Below are 16,749 nucleotides of genomic sequence, written 5' to 3' on the forward strand. Positions count from 1 at the left end.
ACCCCCTGCGCCCACCTCCTGTGCCCATGCCCTGCACGCCCTGCACCCACGCTCCGCACCCACCCCCTGCGCCCATGCCCTGCACCCCCTGCACCCACCCCCTGCGCCCATGCCCTGCACCCCCCACGCCTACCCCCTGCACTCACCCCCTGCGCCCATGCCCTGCACGCCCTGCGCCCACCCCCTACGCCCTGCACCCACGCTCCGCACCCACCCCCTGCGCCCATGCCCTGCACCCCCTGCGCCCATGCCCTGCACCCCCTGCGCCCACGCTCCGCACCCATGCCCTGCACCCCCCACACCCACCCCCTGCACCAATGCCCTGCACCCACCCCCTACGCCCTGCACCCACGCTCCGCACCCATGCCCTGCACCCCCCACGCCCACCCCCTGCACCAATGCCCTGCACGCCCTGCACCCCCTGCGCCCATGCCCTGCACCCCCCACGCCCACCCCCTGCACCAATGCCCTGCACGCCCTGCACCCCCTGCGCCCTGCACGCCCTGCACCCACGCTCCGCACCCATGCCCTGCACCCCCCACGCCCACCCCCTGCACCAATGCCCTGCACGCCCTGCACCCCCTGCGCCCATGCCCTGCACCCCCCACGCCCACCCCCTGCACCAATGCCCTGCACGCCCTGCACCCCCTGCGCCCTGCACGCCCTGCACCCACGCTCCGCACCCATGCCCTGCACCCCCCACGCCCACCCCCTGCACCAATGCCCTGCACCCCCTACGCCCTGCACCCACGCTCCGCACCCATGCCCTGCACGCCCTGCATCCACGCTCCGCACCCACCCCCTGCAGGCTTCACCTGGGCGCGCGCGCCCCCTCCCGGCAGCTGGGAGCGAGGCTCGTCGCGGGGCGGGTCCGCTCGGTGGCTCTGAGCTCGATTGCTCAGTGGAGCGGCCGCTCGGCGGTGGATTGAGCGGCCTGGGCCCTCGCGCCGCGGCGGGTAGGCGCGGGCCGGGTGCAGGGGACTGGCGGGGGGAGGGGTGGCCCCCCCGCGGGCTGACCCCGGGGCTCGTGCTGGAGCTCGGCTCGGGGGGGTCGCTGCGGCGAGGGCCCCCCCCCGGAGACCAGCCGAGCGCGTCTCCCGCCAGGCGGGAACTCGGAGCCGGGGTCCCCGAGCCCCCCCCCGCGGAGATCGCCCCCCCCGGCGGCCCGGCCCTGCCCTGCCCCCCTCCCGCCGCTCGGGGACCGGCCCCGCCCCACTCTAGGGCAGAGCCCCCCCGTCCAGCTGCGGGCCCCGGCCCCGGCCCCGGCCCGCAGAGCCACACGCCGCGGGGGCGGCGCCTGTAGGGCCCCGGGGGGGCACGGACCGACCGGCGGCCCCGGGGGGCACACGTACAGCCCGGGGGGGGGCACACGTACCTGCGGCCCGGGGGGGGCACGGACCGACCGGCGGCCCCGGGGGGGGGCGCACGTACCTGCGGCCCCGGGGGGGGGCACATGTACATGCCTGGGGGGGGCACAGACCGACCGGCGGCCCCGGGGGGGGGCGCACGTACAGCCCTGGGGGGGGGGCGCACGTACCTGCGGCCCGGGGGCGGCCCGGGGGGGCGTTGTGCGCACGTGGGGGCGGAGCACCTAGGTGGGCAGGCAGGAGTCCGGGTGGGGGTCGGGGTGTCCCCGGGGGGGGTCAGCGAGGGGCATGGGGGGGGCTGTCGGGAGCTGGGGAGCAGGGGCTCGGCCCGGGCAGGGCCGCTGGCCGCATTGTGCCCTCGCCCCTCTGGCCGCGCCTGCGCCGGGGGGCTCCCGGGTCCCTGCCAGCTGGAGACGCTGCCCTGTTCTCCGCAGTGCCCCCAGGAGTCCGTGGGCCCCGGCCGTCCGCCATGGGGCTCCTGTCGGACCCGTACCGCAGGCGGGCGCTGTCCCGGCTCATCCTCCGCCTCAACACCCCGCTCTGGTGAGTGCCCGGCCCCTGGCTTGCTGGGCTCCCTGCCGCAGGCTCTGTGGGGAGCTCTCTCTGTTTCCTCCCGTCCCCACGCTCTGCTCTCTCCTTCCGTCCCTCTTCTCAGGGCCACCCCTCAGCAGGGCGGGAAGTGGCACACAGCACGATCTCCCCCAGGGCCTGGACCCAGCCCTCCTTGCCCTAGGAGTCCAGGGATGGGGGCCAGGCATTGAGCCGGCGTTGCCTGCCTGGCAGTGCCAAGTGCTGCACCCCAGAGAGGGAGGGAGCCCAGCTGGGGCTCAAAGCCGTGGCCCCCGCGTGCACAGATATCCTCCCTTTTTGTGCTGCTCTTGGACCTCCCTGTTAGACCTGACCCCTTCTCTCATGGGGCAATGGGGCCTGGGCAGGGAGTGGGTGGGGTGGGGAGGGGAGGGGAGCAGCCTGGGGTCTTCACCCCCTTGTGTTTCCTGTCTGCAGCATTCTCAGCTACCTGGCTGGACTGGGCTGGTTCTTGGGCCTGGCCTCCCCACCCTTCACCCTGCGCTCATACATGTCAGAGAACGCCATGGGCTCCACCATGGTGGAGGAGCAGTTCGTGTTTGGCGAGAGGGCACTCTCCTACGCCCGTGAGTTCGCTGGCCACAAGAAGAAGGTGGGGTGAGTTCAAGCCGCCAGTAGTCAGGGGAGCCCTGGCCAGGGTACAGGCCAAGCACTTCTGCGAAGGCCCCAGGCCAGCAGGGGAGGAAGGGTGGCACCCCGTGCCAGCTGCCTTTATAATACACAGGAGTGTCCTGCCAGGGCCCAGCCTGCAGTACTCAAGGCAGGTGAACTGTATGCTGGGAGTTGTAGTCTCTAGGTGCTAATGGAGGGGGTGGCTCAGCAGGGCCCTGCAGTTTGCTCTCCTTGTGCATTGGCTGGTGTATCTCACTCTGCAAGGCAGGGCAGTGGCACTGTGCTAGGTGGTACTGGGCAAGTCTGTGCCCGTGGGTGGGTAGAGTCTGGCCCTGGGCTCTGAGAAGGACAATCTGGGGTTTGCTATGCGCGCTGGGCTCTAGCGTTACCCGTCCCCCTGGGCAAGAGGGCCCCGTTCCAGCCCATCATGCTTCCTGTCTCCTTTCCCAGGGGGATCCCCGTGGCCTGGCTGGAGAAGACAATGTGGAACCTGGGCCTGGAGGTTTATAAGCAGCCCTTCTCCCGCACTCTGCCCTTCCCCGACGAGACACGCGAAAGATACGTACGTGCCAGGCCGGGACCGCAGTCCCTGGGAGATGCCCCATCTCTGTCCTGGGGGTAGGGCACAGATGAGCTGCAGGCACTGGGGGTTGGGGAGTTTCCCCCCTGGGCTGGGGGTTGGTGCAAAGGGACAGATGCGGCCCCTACGCCCCGTGGGCTAGCACCTCTCCACAGAGCTCTGGGGCTTCTCTCAGGATCCTGGCCCTTCCTCAGCTCCATACTGTGTGTGCTGATCCAGCAGGTCTGCTTCACAGAAAAGCGGTAGCAGAACTGAGGGGCTGAAAGCACTTGAGGGGCCAGGGCCGGTCACTGGGCAAAAGGCAGGAGCTGGACAAGCTCGCTGCATGCAGCTCTGTACCCAGTCCCAACCCACAGCCTCTGCTATCCCAGTGCTGGGCTCCCCCCACCTCAATCCCAACCCGAGTCCCCTGCTATCCCTGCCATGGACTTCCCCCCTGCCGCCAGTTGCTGGTGCTCCTCAGCCCCCTGCCCTCCCCATTCTGGGTCCCTCCTCAGCAGACACCAGGATGCTGTGTTTGGCTCTGGGGTGGGAAGAAGCCCCTTCCAGGGCCTGGCTCCCTGCAAAGCCCACTTCTTTTGTGGGTGGGGCTCGGTTCAACTGTCCTGCTGAGCCCTGGTTCCCTCCCTGCAGATGGTGAAGGGTACGAATGTGTACGGGATCCTGCGGGCACCACGTGCGGCCAGCACGGAGTCCTTGGTCCTGAGCGTGCCCTGTAGCATGGGGCAGCACAACAACCAGGCCGTGGGGCTCATGCTGGCCTTGGCTTCCTACTTCCGGGGTAAGTGAGTACATGCCTGGGGGGTGGGGCCTGTGGGAGTGGCAGGGAGGTGCTGGGTCAGGTGCACCTGAGAGTGGCTTGCTGCTCAACAGTGCATGGGCCAGGCCTTTGTGTGACCTGGTGACGGGGGTCCTGTGGCCCAGGGATCTGGTGGGGTTCCTGGGGCTATATCAGGCTCCCGGGCAGGGCGAGGGGGGTTCCCGGGGCTGTATTGAGCTCCCCCATGGCCTGACGAGGGGGTTCCCTGGCCCATATCAGGTTCCCTCCCACCCCCGTCCCAGTGAGGGGCTTCCTGGGGCTGCATTCCCCCCGGCCTGGTGAGGAGGGTTCCTGGGGCTGTCAGGCTGTTCAGATCAGACTCTCATGTCTCAGCCCCTCCCCTTGGCATCTGTGCAGTGTGTAGAGCACGGAGGCCTCTGCCCCGTTCACAGACCCCCGGGGGCCCAGCTGCAGGTAAGTGGTGGGTTCCTCCTGGGGCTGCTTCAGGCCAATCGCCCTGTGCAGGACGGGGTGTGTGGCTGACTTGGCTGTAGTCCCCAGGCATCTGCTGACACGGGCCCCGCCATGGTGCGTACTGCTCCCTGGGGGCCGGCCGGCCTGGCCCTCGCTGACACGGGCAGTGCTTGTCTGCTTGCAGGTCAGATTTACTGGGCCAAGGACATCATCTTCCTGGTGAACGAGCACGACCTGATTGGCATGGAGGCCTGGCTGGAGGCCTACCACGACGTCAACGTCACCGGTGAGGCCAGAGAGCTGTGGGGGCAGGGCTCGGTGGGGTGCAGCAGGGGTCAGGCAGGGCCCTGGGCTAGAGTGCAGCACTCTGGTGAGTCCAACCAAACACTCACTGAGCAGGCACAGCTGCTCGCTGCTCTGAGGGGCTGTTTCCAAACCAGGGAGCTGGCCGGGGCTTTCTCCCCGCAAGCTGGGTTCTGGGCAGTGGCGGCTGCCTGGTCTGAGCTGCTGCTGTGCTGGCAGAGGTGCTCTCCTCGGGGATGCTGGGCCGGGCCGGAGCCATCCAGGCGGCTGTCTCGCTGGAGCTGAGCAGTGACGTCATCACCAGCTTCGATGTGGCCGTGGAGGGGCTGAACGGGCAGCTGCCCAACCTGGACCTGGTCAACCTCTTCTACGCCTTCTGCCAGAAGAACGGGCTGCTGTGCACCATCCAGGGCAAGGTGAGAGTTGGGGGTGGGGAGCCCGGCACCATGCATGTCAAGGGGGTTGGGGGTGTTCCTGGCACCATCAGGGCAAGGAGGCGGGGGCGGCACCATCCAGGGCATAGTGAGATTGGGGGTGGGGGGAGTGTTCACAGCCAGACTCCTCTCCCTGCTGGTTTCTCCTGACCCCTCCCCCGCTTTCCCAATTGCACCCCCGACCAGGCTCCTTGGCTGTTGGGGCAGGGGTGGGGTGGACTGCATGGGGGGGCAGGGGGCAGGCCCTGATGTCTCTGCCCTGCAGCTGCAGCGCACGGACTGGGACACGCTGCCGGCCTACGTGCATAGCCTGCAGACCCTGCTGCTCATGGTGCTGAAGCAGGGCTCCGGCCGGCCCCAGGGCGACCATGGCCTCTTCCTGCGCTACCATATCGAGGCCATCACTGTGCGCGGCATCAACAGCTTCCGGCAGTACAAGTACGACATGGGCACCGTGGGCAAGTGAGTAACACCCCTGCGGGCAGGGGCCCCTGCTCCCCCAGTATGCAAGAGCCGGGACGGAGGGGCTGGACTGGGCTAGCAGGGGCGCTGCGGGTCAGGACTGAGGAGCACCAGCTGAGCTGGGGGATGGAGGGAGCCCAGGGTTGGGATGGCCGCGGGGCTGTGGATCAGGACTGAGGGCTCTTGGCAGAGCCAAGGCCTGGGGAGCCTAGGGGAATGCTGGTCTAGCTCAGTGTGGGGACCGGCCAGGGACGGGACTGAGGGGCTGTGCCCCCCGTTCTCCCACACTGCCACCCCCTGGGCGAGGACGGTGCCAGCGTCCACCCCTGCTGAGGATCCTGCCCCACAGGACGCTGGAGGGGATGTTCCGCAAGCTGAACAACCTGCTGGAGCGCCTGCACCAGTCCTACTTCTTCTACCTGCTGCCCTCGCTCGCACGCTTCGTCTCCATCGGCGTCTACATGCCGGCCTTCGGCTTCCTCATCCTCATCCTCGTCCTCAAGATATCCCCAGTGCCGCAGCTGCAAGGGGGAGTGGGAGAGCTCGGGGCTGCAGCAGGGTCAGGCCTAGGGGGACGGGGGGGGGGGGCAGGTGGAGTCTCTGCTCAGACTGAGGTTGGGGAGGAGCCGGCGTTTTCCACAAGGCCACTGAGCTGCGCAGCCCTGCCTGACAGGGGGAGGGGGCGCGTTCCCCAGGCTGGCAGGAGGGACCCCTCACCACTCTGCAGTGCCCCCTCTCCCCAGCCTGGGTCCCCGTGAGGAGCTCGCTCTGGGAGGCAGGGGCTGCGCCTGTCTCTGGGGAGCAGGGATCTGCCCATGGCTGGGTGAGGGTCAGCGCAGGGGCCCGGTGGGTCACGGGGTGCTGTGTGGTTGGTTTCCTTGACTCTGCCCCACGCCCTCGACCTGTGGATGAAGCTGAGTAAATGTGATGCGGGCGCCGAGGAGCAGCTCTGCGATGGAGACAAGGGCGCTGCCCGCGCTGCTGCCGAGGTGAGGGGTCGCAGGGCCCTGCCCTGGCCGCTCCTGGAGCTCTTCAGGCCCAAGGGTAGCTACTGCCTTCCTCCCCCATGGACTCCCCGTGCCGTGGGTCTCTCAAGTTCCTGGCCGTCTAAAGGACGTCTATGGTACCTGCTACCGTAGTATGCAAGCGCCTCCCAATCTTTACCCTCATCACCCTGCACGGATCAGGACCGGGGACCTGCCCAGGGTCCCCAGGGCATCTGGGGCAGGGCAGAGAGCTCCTAAGCCAAGCGATCACCCCACTGGGCCGCCCTGCTGTGTAACCCTCCCCACCACAGCCCCCGCCCCTTGGTTCGATGGGCCCGGCCCCTCAGGAGATGCCGCTTTGGGGCTGGGCTTGAAGTTGCCCAGGGCCCTTTCCCTGGGGCAGGGAGGCAGATTTGGGGTCCCCTTTGCCCCAGCAACTGGGATTCCTCCAAGGTTGAGGCCTGATGGGGTTGGCTCTGGCCCTGGTTCAGCTGCCCCTGCTTAGCTTCCTCCCTTCCCTGCCCCGCAGGAGTCGCGGCCTGGCCTGTTCACCCTGGTGCCACCTCTGCTGATCTGCCATGCCACAGGCCTCACTCTCTACTTCCTGCCTGTGCTGGGCCAGCACGTGGCCACCCAGCACTTCCCCGTCTCAGAGTCGGAGGCCGTGGTGCTGACGGTCATTGCCATCTACGTGGCCGGACTGGCGCTGCCACACAACACACACAGGTACATGCGGGTCCCGGGAGGGAAAGGCAGGGAGATGTGACGAGATCCGTCGCTCACCCAGGGCCAGCAGCAGGTTGTGCTCTGGGGTGAAGTCAGTGGGCCAGCAGGAACACACACAGGTCTAATACACATACACAATGACTCCAGGGAAGGGAAGAAGGAGGATCCTGGGAACTACAGGCCAGTCAGCCTCACCTCAGTCCCCGGAAAAATCATGGAGCAGGTCCTCAAGGAATCAATCCTGAAGCACTTACACGAGAGGAAAGTGATCAGGAACAGTCAGCGTGGATTCACCAAGGGAAGGTCATGCCTGACTAATCTAATCGCTTTCTATGATGAGATTACTGGTTCTGTGGATGAAGGGAAAGCAGTGGATGTATTGTTTCTTGACTTTAGCAAAGCTTTTGACACGGTCTCCCACAGTATTCTTGTCAGCAAGTTAAAGAAGTATGGGCTGGATGAATGCACTATAAGGTGGGTAGAAAGTTGGCTAGATTGTCGGGCTCAACGGGTAGTGATCAATGGCTCCATGTCTAGATGGCAGCCGGTGTCGAGTGCCCCAAGGGTCGGTCCTGGGGCCGGTTTTGTTCAATATCTTCATAAATGATCTGGAGGATAGTGTGGATTGCACTCTCAGCAAATTTGCGGATGATACTAAACTAGGAGGAGTGGTGGATACGGTGGCAGGTAGGATAGGATACAGAGGGACCTAGACAAATTGGAGGATTGGGCCAAAAGAAATCTGATGAGGTTCAACAAGGATAAGTGCAGGGTCCTGCACTTAGGACGGAAGAATCCAATGCACTGCTACAGACTAGGGACCGAATGGCTAGGCAGCAGTTCTGTGGAAAAGGACCTAGGGGTGACAGTGGACGAGAAGCTGGATATGAGTCAACAGTGTGCCCTTGTTGCCAAGAAGGCCAATGGCATTTTGGGATGTATAAGTAGGGGCATAGCCAGCAGATCGAGGGACGTGATCGTTCCCCTCTATTCGACATTGGTGAGGCCTCATCTGGAGTACTGTGTCCAGTTTTGGGCCCCACACTACAAGAAGGATGTGGAAAAATTGGAGAGAGTCCAGCGAAGGGCAACAAAAATGATTAGGGGTCTGGAACACGTGACTTGTGAGGAGAGGCTGAGGGAACTGGGATTGTTTAGTCTGCAGAAGAGAAGAATGAGGGGGGATTTGATAGCTGCTTTCAACTACCTGAGAGGTGGTTCCAAAGAGGATGGTTCTAGACTATTCTCAGTGGTAGATGATGACAGGACAAGGAGTAATGGTCTCAAGTTGCAGTGGGGGAGGTTTAGGTTGGATATTAGGAAACACTATTTCACTAGGAGGGTGGTGAAACACTGGAATGCGTTACCTAGGGAGGTGGTAGAATCTCCTTCCTTAGAAGTTTTTAAGGTCAGGCTTGACAAAGCCCTGGCTGGGATGATTTAATTGGGGATTGGTCCTGCTTTGAGCAGGGGGTTGGACTAGATGACCTCCTGAGGTCCCTTCCAACCCTGATATTCTATGATTCCAGAGCTCTCTCCCCCAGCAGGGGGCGGTGTGGGGAGCAGGGCGCTGGCTGTGGGAGCCTGTCCCAGGAGGGGGCCCTATGACATTCTCCAGGGTACAATCTGGACTGCTGAATAGCTGTCTCCCCTCAGTTCTCCAACCTGGGGTGCCTTTTACACTGCCACTCCTGGTCTGCCCACACAGCCTCCAGCATATAACTCACTCTCCGCTGAGTTACATGAGTGCTCTAGCCAGCCACTCCTGAATTATATAACAGAACAACACCAGCAAATTCCCAATCCCAGACTTTCCCCACAAATGTGCGTTTTGTACTGCCCAGCTCTTTACTCCTAGACAATACAAGCTCATAGAAAGTCTGTCATTTCATTAATAGAAAATGATATGCAGAAATCCTGCTATCTCAAATGGAGTACCCCAGACACTTCAGTCCAAGGACACACTGGTTTAGATAAAACAATAACACAAGTTTATTAACTACAGAAAGATTTTAAGTGATGAGGGATAAAAGTCAGAACTGGTAACAAAGAAATAAAAGATACCTAACTTAGCAAGCTATGCAAACTTAAAGCAAAAGGGTTTCTCTCACCATGTGTTCTAGCAATCTTACAGCCAGGATCTCTCTCCAGTCCAGTGATGCTTCCTTTGTCTTTCAGGTGTTGTTGGTGCTGTGAGTAGAGATGAACGGAGAGATAATCTGGGGAGTTTGTTCCCCTTTCTTAAAGCAATTCTCTTCTTTGAGAATCATCTCCAGCTGGGGTCCAGGTGGCAAAGTCCCTGGGATGGGAGCTTCCAGCTGTGTCTGTGCCAAGATGTAAATTTCTCACTCACACCCTTTTTCCTGACAAACAATGCCTGCTTAGCCAGGTGATAGTCCATTGGATTTTGTTGACACCTGACTGAGGCATCAGTTGGCCTTTTATCTTTGAGGAACTGATTTGTGCCTGCTTTTTTAAATTTGGAGCGTGTCTCAGCAATGTCATACAGTAGAATTTTATAATTGGACTTTATATAAATGACTGCCTAGCAAGGAGTACTGCAGAAAGGGATCTGGGGGACACAGTGGATCACAAACTAAATATGAGTCAATAGTGTCACACTGTTGCAAAAAAAGCAAATGTCATTTTGGGCTGTATTAGCAGGAGTGTTGTAAGCAAGACACAAAATGTAATTCTTCTGCTCTACTCTGCATTGATTAGGCCTCAGCTGGAGTATTATGTCCAGTTCTGGGCGTCACATTTCAGGAAAGATGGGGACAAACTGGAGAAAGTTTAGAGAAGAGCAACAAAAATGATTAAAGGTCTAGAAAACATGACCTCTGAGGGAAGAGTGAAACACTGGGTTTGTTTAGTCTGGAGAGAAGAGAAGACTGAGGGGGGACAAGAGTTTTCAAAAACGCAAAAGGTTGTTACAAGGAGGAGGGAGAAAAATTGTTGTCCTATCCTCAGAGGTTAAGCAGAGGAAGCAATGGACTTAAATTGCAACAAGAGGGGTTTAGGTTGGACATTAGGAAAAACTTCCTAACTGTCAGGGTGATTAAGCACTAGAATAAATTGCCTAGGGAGGTTGTGGAATCTCCGTCATTGGAGATTTTTAAGACCTTGTCTACACTTACCCGAGGATCAACGCTGCGGCAATCGATGCATCGGCAGTCAATTTAGCGGGTCTAGTGAAGACCCGCTAAATCAGGGGCAGGCAAACTTTTTGGCCTGAGGGCCACATCGGGTTTCAGAAATTGTATGGAGGGACAGTTAGGGGAGGCTGTGCCTCCCCAGACAGCCAGGCATGGCCTGGCCCCTGTTCCCTGATGGCCTCCTGCCCCCAGACCTCCCCCCCGGGACCCCTGCCCCCATTCAGCCACCCCTTCTCCCTGACCGCCATCGGACCCCCCCGCCCCTAACTGCCCCCCACTGCCCCGTCCAACCCCCCCTCCTTCCTGACTGCACCCCCTCCCCCCCCCGGACCTCTGCCCCATCCAAACACCCCTTCTCCCTGTCCCCTGACTGCCCCCTGCCGCCCCATCCAACCCCTCCTCTCATTCCTGACTGTCCCCCAGGGACCCCTGCCCCATCCAACCACCCCTTCTCCCTGACTGCCCCCCGGAACCCCTGCCCCCATTCAACCCCCTTGTTCCCCGCCCACTGATTGCCCCGACCCCTATCCACCCCCCGGCCTCTGACCACCTCCCAAACTCCCCTGCCCTCTATCCAGCCCCGCTCCCTGCGCCCTCACCGCGCTGCCTGGAGCGCTGGTGGCACGGCTGCACTAGGAGAGGCAGCCGCGCCACCCAGCTGGAGCCAGCCGCGCAGCACAGAGACCGGGTCAGGCCGGGCTCTGTAGCTGCCCTGCCCAGGAGCTCGCCGCCCCCCCCACCCAGAGCATCGCGTTGGGGGTGCAGTGAGCTGAGGCTGCAGGGGAGGGGGAACAGCGGAGGAGGGGCCGGGGGCTAGCCTCCCCAGCCAGGAGCTCAGGGGCCAGGCAGAATGGGCCCGCTGGCCGTAGTTTGCCCACCTCTGTGCTAAATCGACTGCCGACCGCTCTCTGGTTGACTCCTGTACTCCACCTGATGGAGAAGGGTAAAGGGGAGTTGACGGGAGAGTGTCTCTCGTCAATGTTGCGTAATGTGGACCCTGCGGTAAGTAGATCTAAGCTACATTGATTTGAGTTGTGCTATTCACATAACTCAAATTGCGTAGCTTAGATCGACTTTTCCCTTTAGTGTAGACAAGGCCTAAGAGCAGGTTGGACAAACACCTGTCAGGGATGGTCTAGATAATACTTAGTCCTGCCGTGAGTGCAGGGGACTGGACTAGATGACTTCTCAAGGTCCCTTCCAATCCCATGATTCTATGAACTTTACCTACAATGTTGCCACACATTTTACCGGGACAATAATGATCAGCACATTATGAGTTTTCACGATACCTCACAAGGCATGCTTTATACAGAATTGTGTAAAAAGGGTGAACATAGCGCCCTGTGACAGTCTATAGAAAATGGTACCATTGGTTCTCTGCTGTTTCTCAGCCCAGGCCAGAGCGGGGGCTAGGCAGGTGTCTGCGGGGGCTGACAGTCATTTCTCTGCTCTGCAGGGTACTGACTGGCTGTGGGAGTGAACGCGGCTGGATGACCCTGAAGCTTCTGTCCCTGCTGTACCTGGCCATGCAGCTGGGCTGCATTGCCCTTATTAACTTCTCCCTGGGCTTCCTCCTGGCTGTCACCATGGTGCCCGTTGCAGCCATCGTCCAGCCCAAAGGCCCCAAGTAAGTGGCACCTGCGCATTTCCCGTGGCATCCAGTGAGGCGGCCCAAGGTCACCTGAGCCAGGCCTGTCCATGAGTGGCTGGGGCTCCATGGCCAGTCTCATCCTTGGTGGGCTCGCTCTGCAGATGGCAGGATGCTTATTCTTTATTCTTGCCAGTAAGTTAAGAAGTAGGGGCTGGATGAATGGACTATAAGGTGGATAGAAAGCTGGCTAGATTGTCGGGCTCAACGGGTAGTGATCAATGGCTCCATGTCTAGTTGGAAGCTGGTATCAAGTGGAGTGCCCCAAGGTTTGGTCCTCGGGCCGGTTTTGTCCAATATCTTCATAAATGATCTGGAGGTTGGTGTGGATTGCACTCTCAGCAAATTTGCGGATGATATTAAACTAGGAGGAGTGGTAGATACGGTGGCAGGTAGGGATAGGATACAGAGGGACATAGACAAATTGGAGGACTGGGCCAAAAGAAATCTGATGAGGTTCAACAAGGACAAGTGCAGAGTCCTGCACTTAGGATGGAAGAATCCTATGCACCGCTACAGACGAGGGACCGAATGGCTTGGCAGCAGTTCTGCAGAAAAGGACCTCGGGGTTACAGTGGACGAGAAGTTGGATATGAGTCAACAGTGTGCCCTTGTTGCCAAGAAGGCCAATGGCATTTTGGGTTGTATACGTAGGGGCATAGCCAGCAGATCGAGGGACGTGATTGTTCCCCTCTATTCAACATTGGTGAGGCCTCATCTGGAGTACTGTGTCCAGTTTTGGGCCCCACGCTACAAGAAGGATGTGGAAAAATTGAAGAGAGTCCAGCGGAGGGCAACACAAATGATTAGCGGACTGGAACACATGACTTATGAGGAGAGGCTGAGGGAACTGGGATTGTTTAGTCTGCAGAAGAGAAGAATGAGGGGGGATTTGATAGCTGCTTTCAACTACCTGAAAGGGGGTTCCAAAGAGGATGGCTCTAGACTGTTCTCAGTGGTAGCAGATGACAGAACAAGGAGTAATGGTCTCAAGTTGCAGTGGGGGAGGTTTAGGTTGGATATTAGGAAAAACTTTTTCACTAGGAGGGTGGTGAAACACTGGAATGCGTTACCTAGGGAGGTGATGGAATCTCCTTCCTTAGAAGTTTTTAAGGTCAGGCTTGACAAAGCCCTGGCTGGGATGATTTAGTTGGGGATTGGTCCTGCTTTGAGCAGGGGGTTGGACTAGATGACCTCCTGAGGTCCCTTCCAACCCTGATATTCTATGATCCTTGCTTGGATACAGGCAGGGTGCCTTGAGAGCCAACAGCCAGTCCAAGGGATGGGCTGGAAATCCCCTCCCCAACCAGGGACCAGGCCCATATGCTGGTATTGGTCATCTGTCTACCACCAGCCTCTCCCAGCATGGGGAGCTGTAGGCATAGGCGTTCCCTGCTCCTCTATCCTCTCAGAGCACCCCCTGCTCAGGGGACTAGGGCAGGAGCACTGGGAGTTGTTGGGGAGCTCCTGGCCATTCCAGCCCCAGCCTCTCCCAGCAGGGGGCGCTGTAGGGAGCGGGGCAGGAGTGCTGGGATTTGCCCCTTTTCAGCCCAGCCCTGCTGGCTGGTGCGCCCCAGGCTGCCCCACTCTGATCCCTGCCTGCGTCTGTCTCCCAGGTATCTGTATGCAGTGCTGCTGGTCCTGGTCACTCCAGCTGTCACCCTCCTACTCAGCATCGTCCTGTACCAGGAGCTGATTGAGTACCCAGTCTCGGCGCTGGAGTGCTGGCAGCTCTTCCTGCAGGCTGTGTCTGAGGGCCTGCTGGACCACTACCTCTACGGCTCCATAGTCTTTCCCTTCATCGCCCTCTTCGTCTATCCCTGCTGGCTGCTGCTCTGGAATGTGCTCTTCTGGAAGTAGCTGAGCCCCTCTACCTGGCCCTATGTCTCCTGGGGGAGGGGGCTGCTGACTGGGCCCCCACCTGGCCACTGGATCCCAGGATCTGGGTCTTGCCCTGGAGCCATCCCATGTTCTCAGGCTGGAGCCTTGTTCTGGAGGGAGAAGGCTGTTCTGGGGCCTGCAGCAGGAGTCAGTTCCCCTCCCTTGTGCTTAGTGCCCTCATTAGGGAAGGCAGAGCCGTGATGGTCCCAGAGCAGGAAGGGGGCCTGGGGTGCCCGCTGCCTGCACTCCACTGAACTCAGCTGTCCCTGGGCTTCGCATGCTGGGACCTTTGCCTTCGGGGGGCATCTGCCAGCTGATGCAGGGGGGAGGGGGACACGGCACTGGGCTGTGTGCATGGGAGCAGGGATGCTTTGGCCTTGCTTGTTCCCACAGACAGAGGGCAGATGGTGGGGCTTAGGCTGGGAGAAGGGGGAGGCAGTACTGGAGATGCAGGTCCCCTTGAGTCCACATGGGTAGGGGAGTGGAGGGTGCTACCCACTCTTCCTCATGCATGCGCTGGGCATGCCTCCCTCAGCATTGGGGGAGGAGAGGAGTGGGGCATTCAGGTTTGCACACTCCTCCACTCTATACAGGTGGGCCGGGCCCCCACAGCAGCCAGCAGACTGGGCTGGGGGAATGCACAGGGATTGGAAAGGCAAGTGCGTGCCGGGAGTGTTCATCTTTGTAATAAAATAACAAGAAAAGCCTCTGGCAAGTGTGGTGAGAGTGGTTCATAGCTGGTGCTGGCGGCGCCCGCAGGCCTCCATCCTTGGGCTGGGTCCTGACCAGCTGTAGGTAAATAAGACGATCCAGCCTCCAGGAGCTTACGAGTTAGGAAGGGAGCTGCTCAGCAAGGGGGGAGATAGTCCAATTCCGCGTACACTGCAAGTGAGCGGTGGGGGGTTAGGACAGCAACGCTGGCTCTCCCCATCTGGCACGTGACAGCAGCATGGCAGAGGCAGGCCTTGGAAGGACAGGTCAGGGAGGGGGGTTCCTGCAGGAGGTCAGGCAGAAGGCAGGGAGGTGGTTGTGGAGGTCGTGTGTCAGCAGAGGAGGCCGGGCCAGATGCAGTGAGCGATGTAGGGTGAAGTCAAGTTTAAGGGGCAGCCCAATTTACACTGCAAATCAACATCCCCCATGAAGCCATTGCTGTGGTGGTCCGAATGCAGCAACACCAATCTCTGTGCCCACCTCCTCTGTGCCTGGCTGTGAACCAGGTCCACGCGGGGGAGTACAGGCCCCCCCTTCCAATGTTCAGAGCTTTCAAGGACATTGGCCCCCTCTCCTCAGAGGATGCCTTTCCCCCTACTGCTGTGGTCTTCCCCCACCCTGGAACTGCTGGCTGTGAGGGGGAGGTTCATGAGTGCAGGAGCCAGAACTTGCCCCGGAGTTGAAGCGAGGGAGTGGACTTCTCCCCAAGCCTTGGCTACACTGAAAACTCAAGTCAACCTCGAGTTGGTCAACTTACAGCCACTGCAGTTCATGTGCGCACTGATGGTCTGTCGAGTGTGTGTCCGCACCTGGCGTGAGGGGGCAGTGTGGGGATGAGACCCGCGGCTCGCAGCTCCCCCCTCCCCGAACCCTGGCTCCCCTCGCCCCCCGGTTCACAGCTCCCCCCCCCCCCCCCCCAGAGCCTGGCTATCCCCCCTGGCTGGCAGCTCCCCCCCCCCCCCCCGAACCCAGCTACCCTCCACCCAGGCTCATAGCTCTCCTCCTGCCCCAGGAGCCTGGCTATCCCCCCCCCGGCTCGCAGCTTCACCCCCCCCCGACTCGCAGCTCCCCCCCCCGGAGTCTGGCTCCCCTCCCCCCTGGCTTGCAGCTCCCCCCCAGAGTCTGGCTATCCTCCCCAAGAACCCAGCTACCCTCCCCCCCCCGGCTCATAGCTCTCCTCCTACTGCCCCGGGAGCCTGGCTCCCCCTTCCCCGGAAGCCTGGCTATCCCCCCTGGCTCGCAGCTTCACCCCCCACCAACTCGCAGCTGCCCCCCCGGAGTCTGGCTCCCCTCCCCCCTGGCTTGCAGCTCCCCCCCAGAGTCTGGCTATCCCCCCCAAGAACCCAGCTACCCTCCCCCCCCCCCCCCGGCTCATAGCTCTCCTCCTACTGCCCCGGGAGCCTGGCTCCCCCCTCCCCGGGAGCCTGGCTATCCCCCCTGGCTCGCAGCTCCCCCCCCCCCCGGAGTCTGGCTCCCCTCCCCCCCCGGCTTGCAGTTCCCCCCCAGAGTCTGGCTATTCCCCCCCTCCCCCAGCTGGCAGCTCCCCCCCGCCCTCCGAACCCAGCTACCCTCCCCCCCCCCGGCTCATAGCTCTCCTCCTACTGCCCCGGGAGCCTGGCTATCCCCCCCCAGCTCGCAGCTCACCCCCCGGAGCCTGGCTCCCCTCCCCCCCGCAGCTCCGCGCTCGCCCCCAGGCTCCCCAGGCGGGCAGCCCCTGGAATCTCCCCTCCCTGCCCGGAGCGGGGGCCGGGGCCTGGGGCGGGGAGACCCGAGGACTCTGCTGGGGGGGCCGGCCCAGAACGGCGCGGACGGGGAAGGGCTGGGGGGGCGGAGTCCCATGGGGTGGGGGCGTGGCCCAGGCCGACCCCGCCCAGCGCTGCCGCGGGGCTATGACCCAATGACCTCCGGCGCGGGGGCTGCTTCCGGTGGGGGCGGTGCTTCCGGCTCGGCGTCGCGATCCACGTGACCGGATATCAGTTGTGCCCGGAGGCCCTGCAAGGTCCGCCCTTTCAGCGTCTCGTGCCCAGCCCCGCCCTCTCCCCACTCGGCCGCCGTAGGC

The 16,749-nt window shown here is 61.7% G+C and overlaps 1 protein-coding gene across 2 annotated transcripts; it reads left to right on the plus strand.

The window, feature by feature from the left end:
* Window positions 1-880: 880 nt before the first annotated feature.
* On the plus strand, window positions 881-14,701 carry GPAA1 (glycosylphosphatidylinositol anchor attachment 1). 2 transcript variants are annotated; one of them, XM_074943643.1, is made up of 13 exons: window positions 887-956; window positions 1,802-1,910; window positions 2,373-2,552; window positions 3,018-3,129; window positions 3,781-3,928; window positions 4,566-4,667; window positions 4,904-5,100; window positions 5,384-5,580; window positions 5,930-6,083; window positions 6,474-6,569; window positions 7,096-7,292; window positions 11,907-12,077; window positions 13,715-14,701. In XM_074943643.1, the coding sequence occupies exons 2-13, from the start codon at window positions 1,837-1,839 to the stop codon at window positions 13,956-13,958; spliced, it is 1,872 nt and encodes a 623-aa protein (XP_074799744.1). In that variant the 5' UTR covers window positions 887-956; window positions 1,802-1,836; the 3' UTR covers window positions 13,959-14,701. The 2 variants fall into 2 exon arrangements, with proteins under 2 accessions (XP_074799745.1, XP_074799744.1); XM_074943644.1 differs by lacking the exon at window positions 1,802-1,910 and having other exon boundaries at window positions 881-956.
* Window positions 14,702-16,749: the final 2,048 nt, after the last annotated feature.

The sequence above is a fragment of the Natator depressus genome, chromosome 2 (genome assembly GCF_965152275.1).
Source record: "Natator depressus isolate rNatDep1 chromosome 2, rNatDep2.hap1, whole genome shotgun sequence".
NCBI lineage: Eukaryota > Metazoa > Chordata > Testudines > Cheloniidae > Natator > Natator depressus.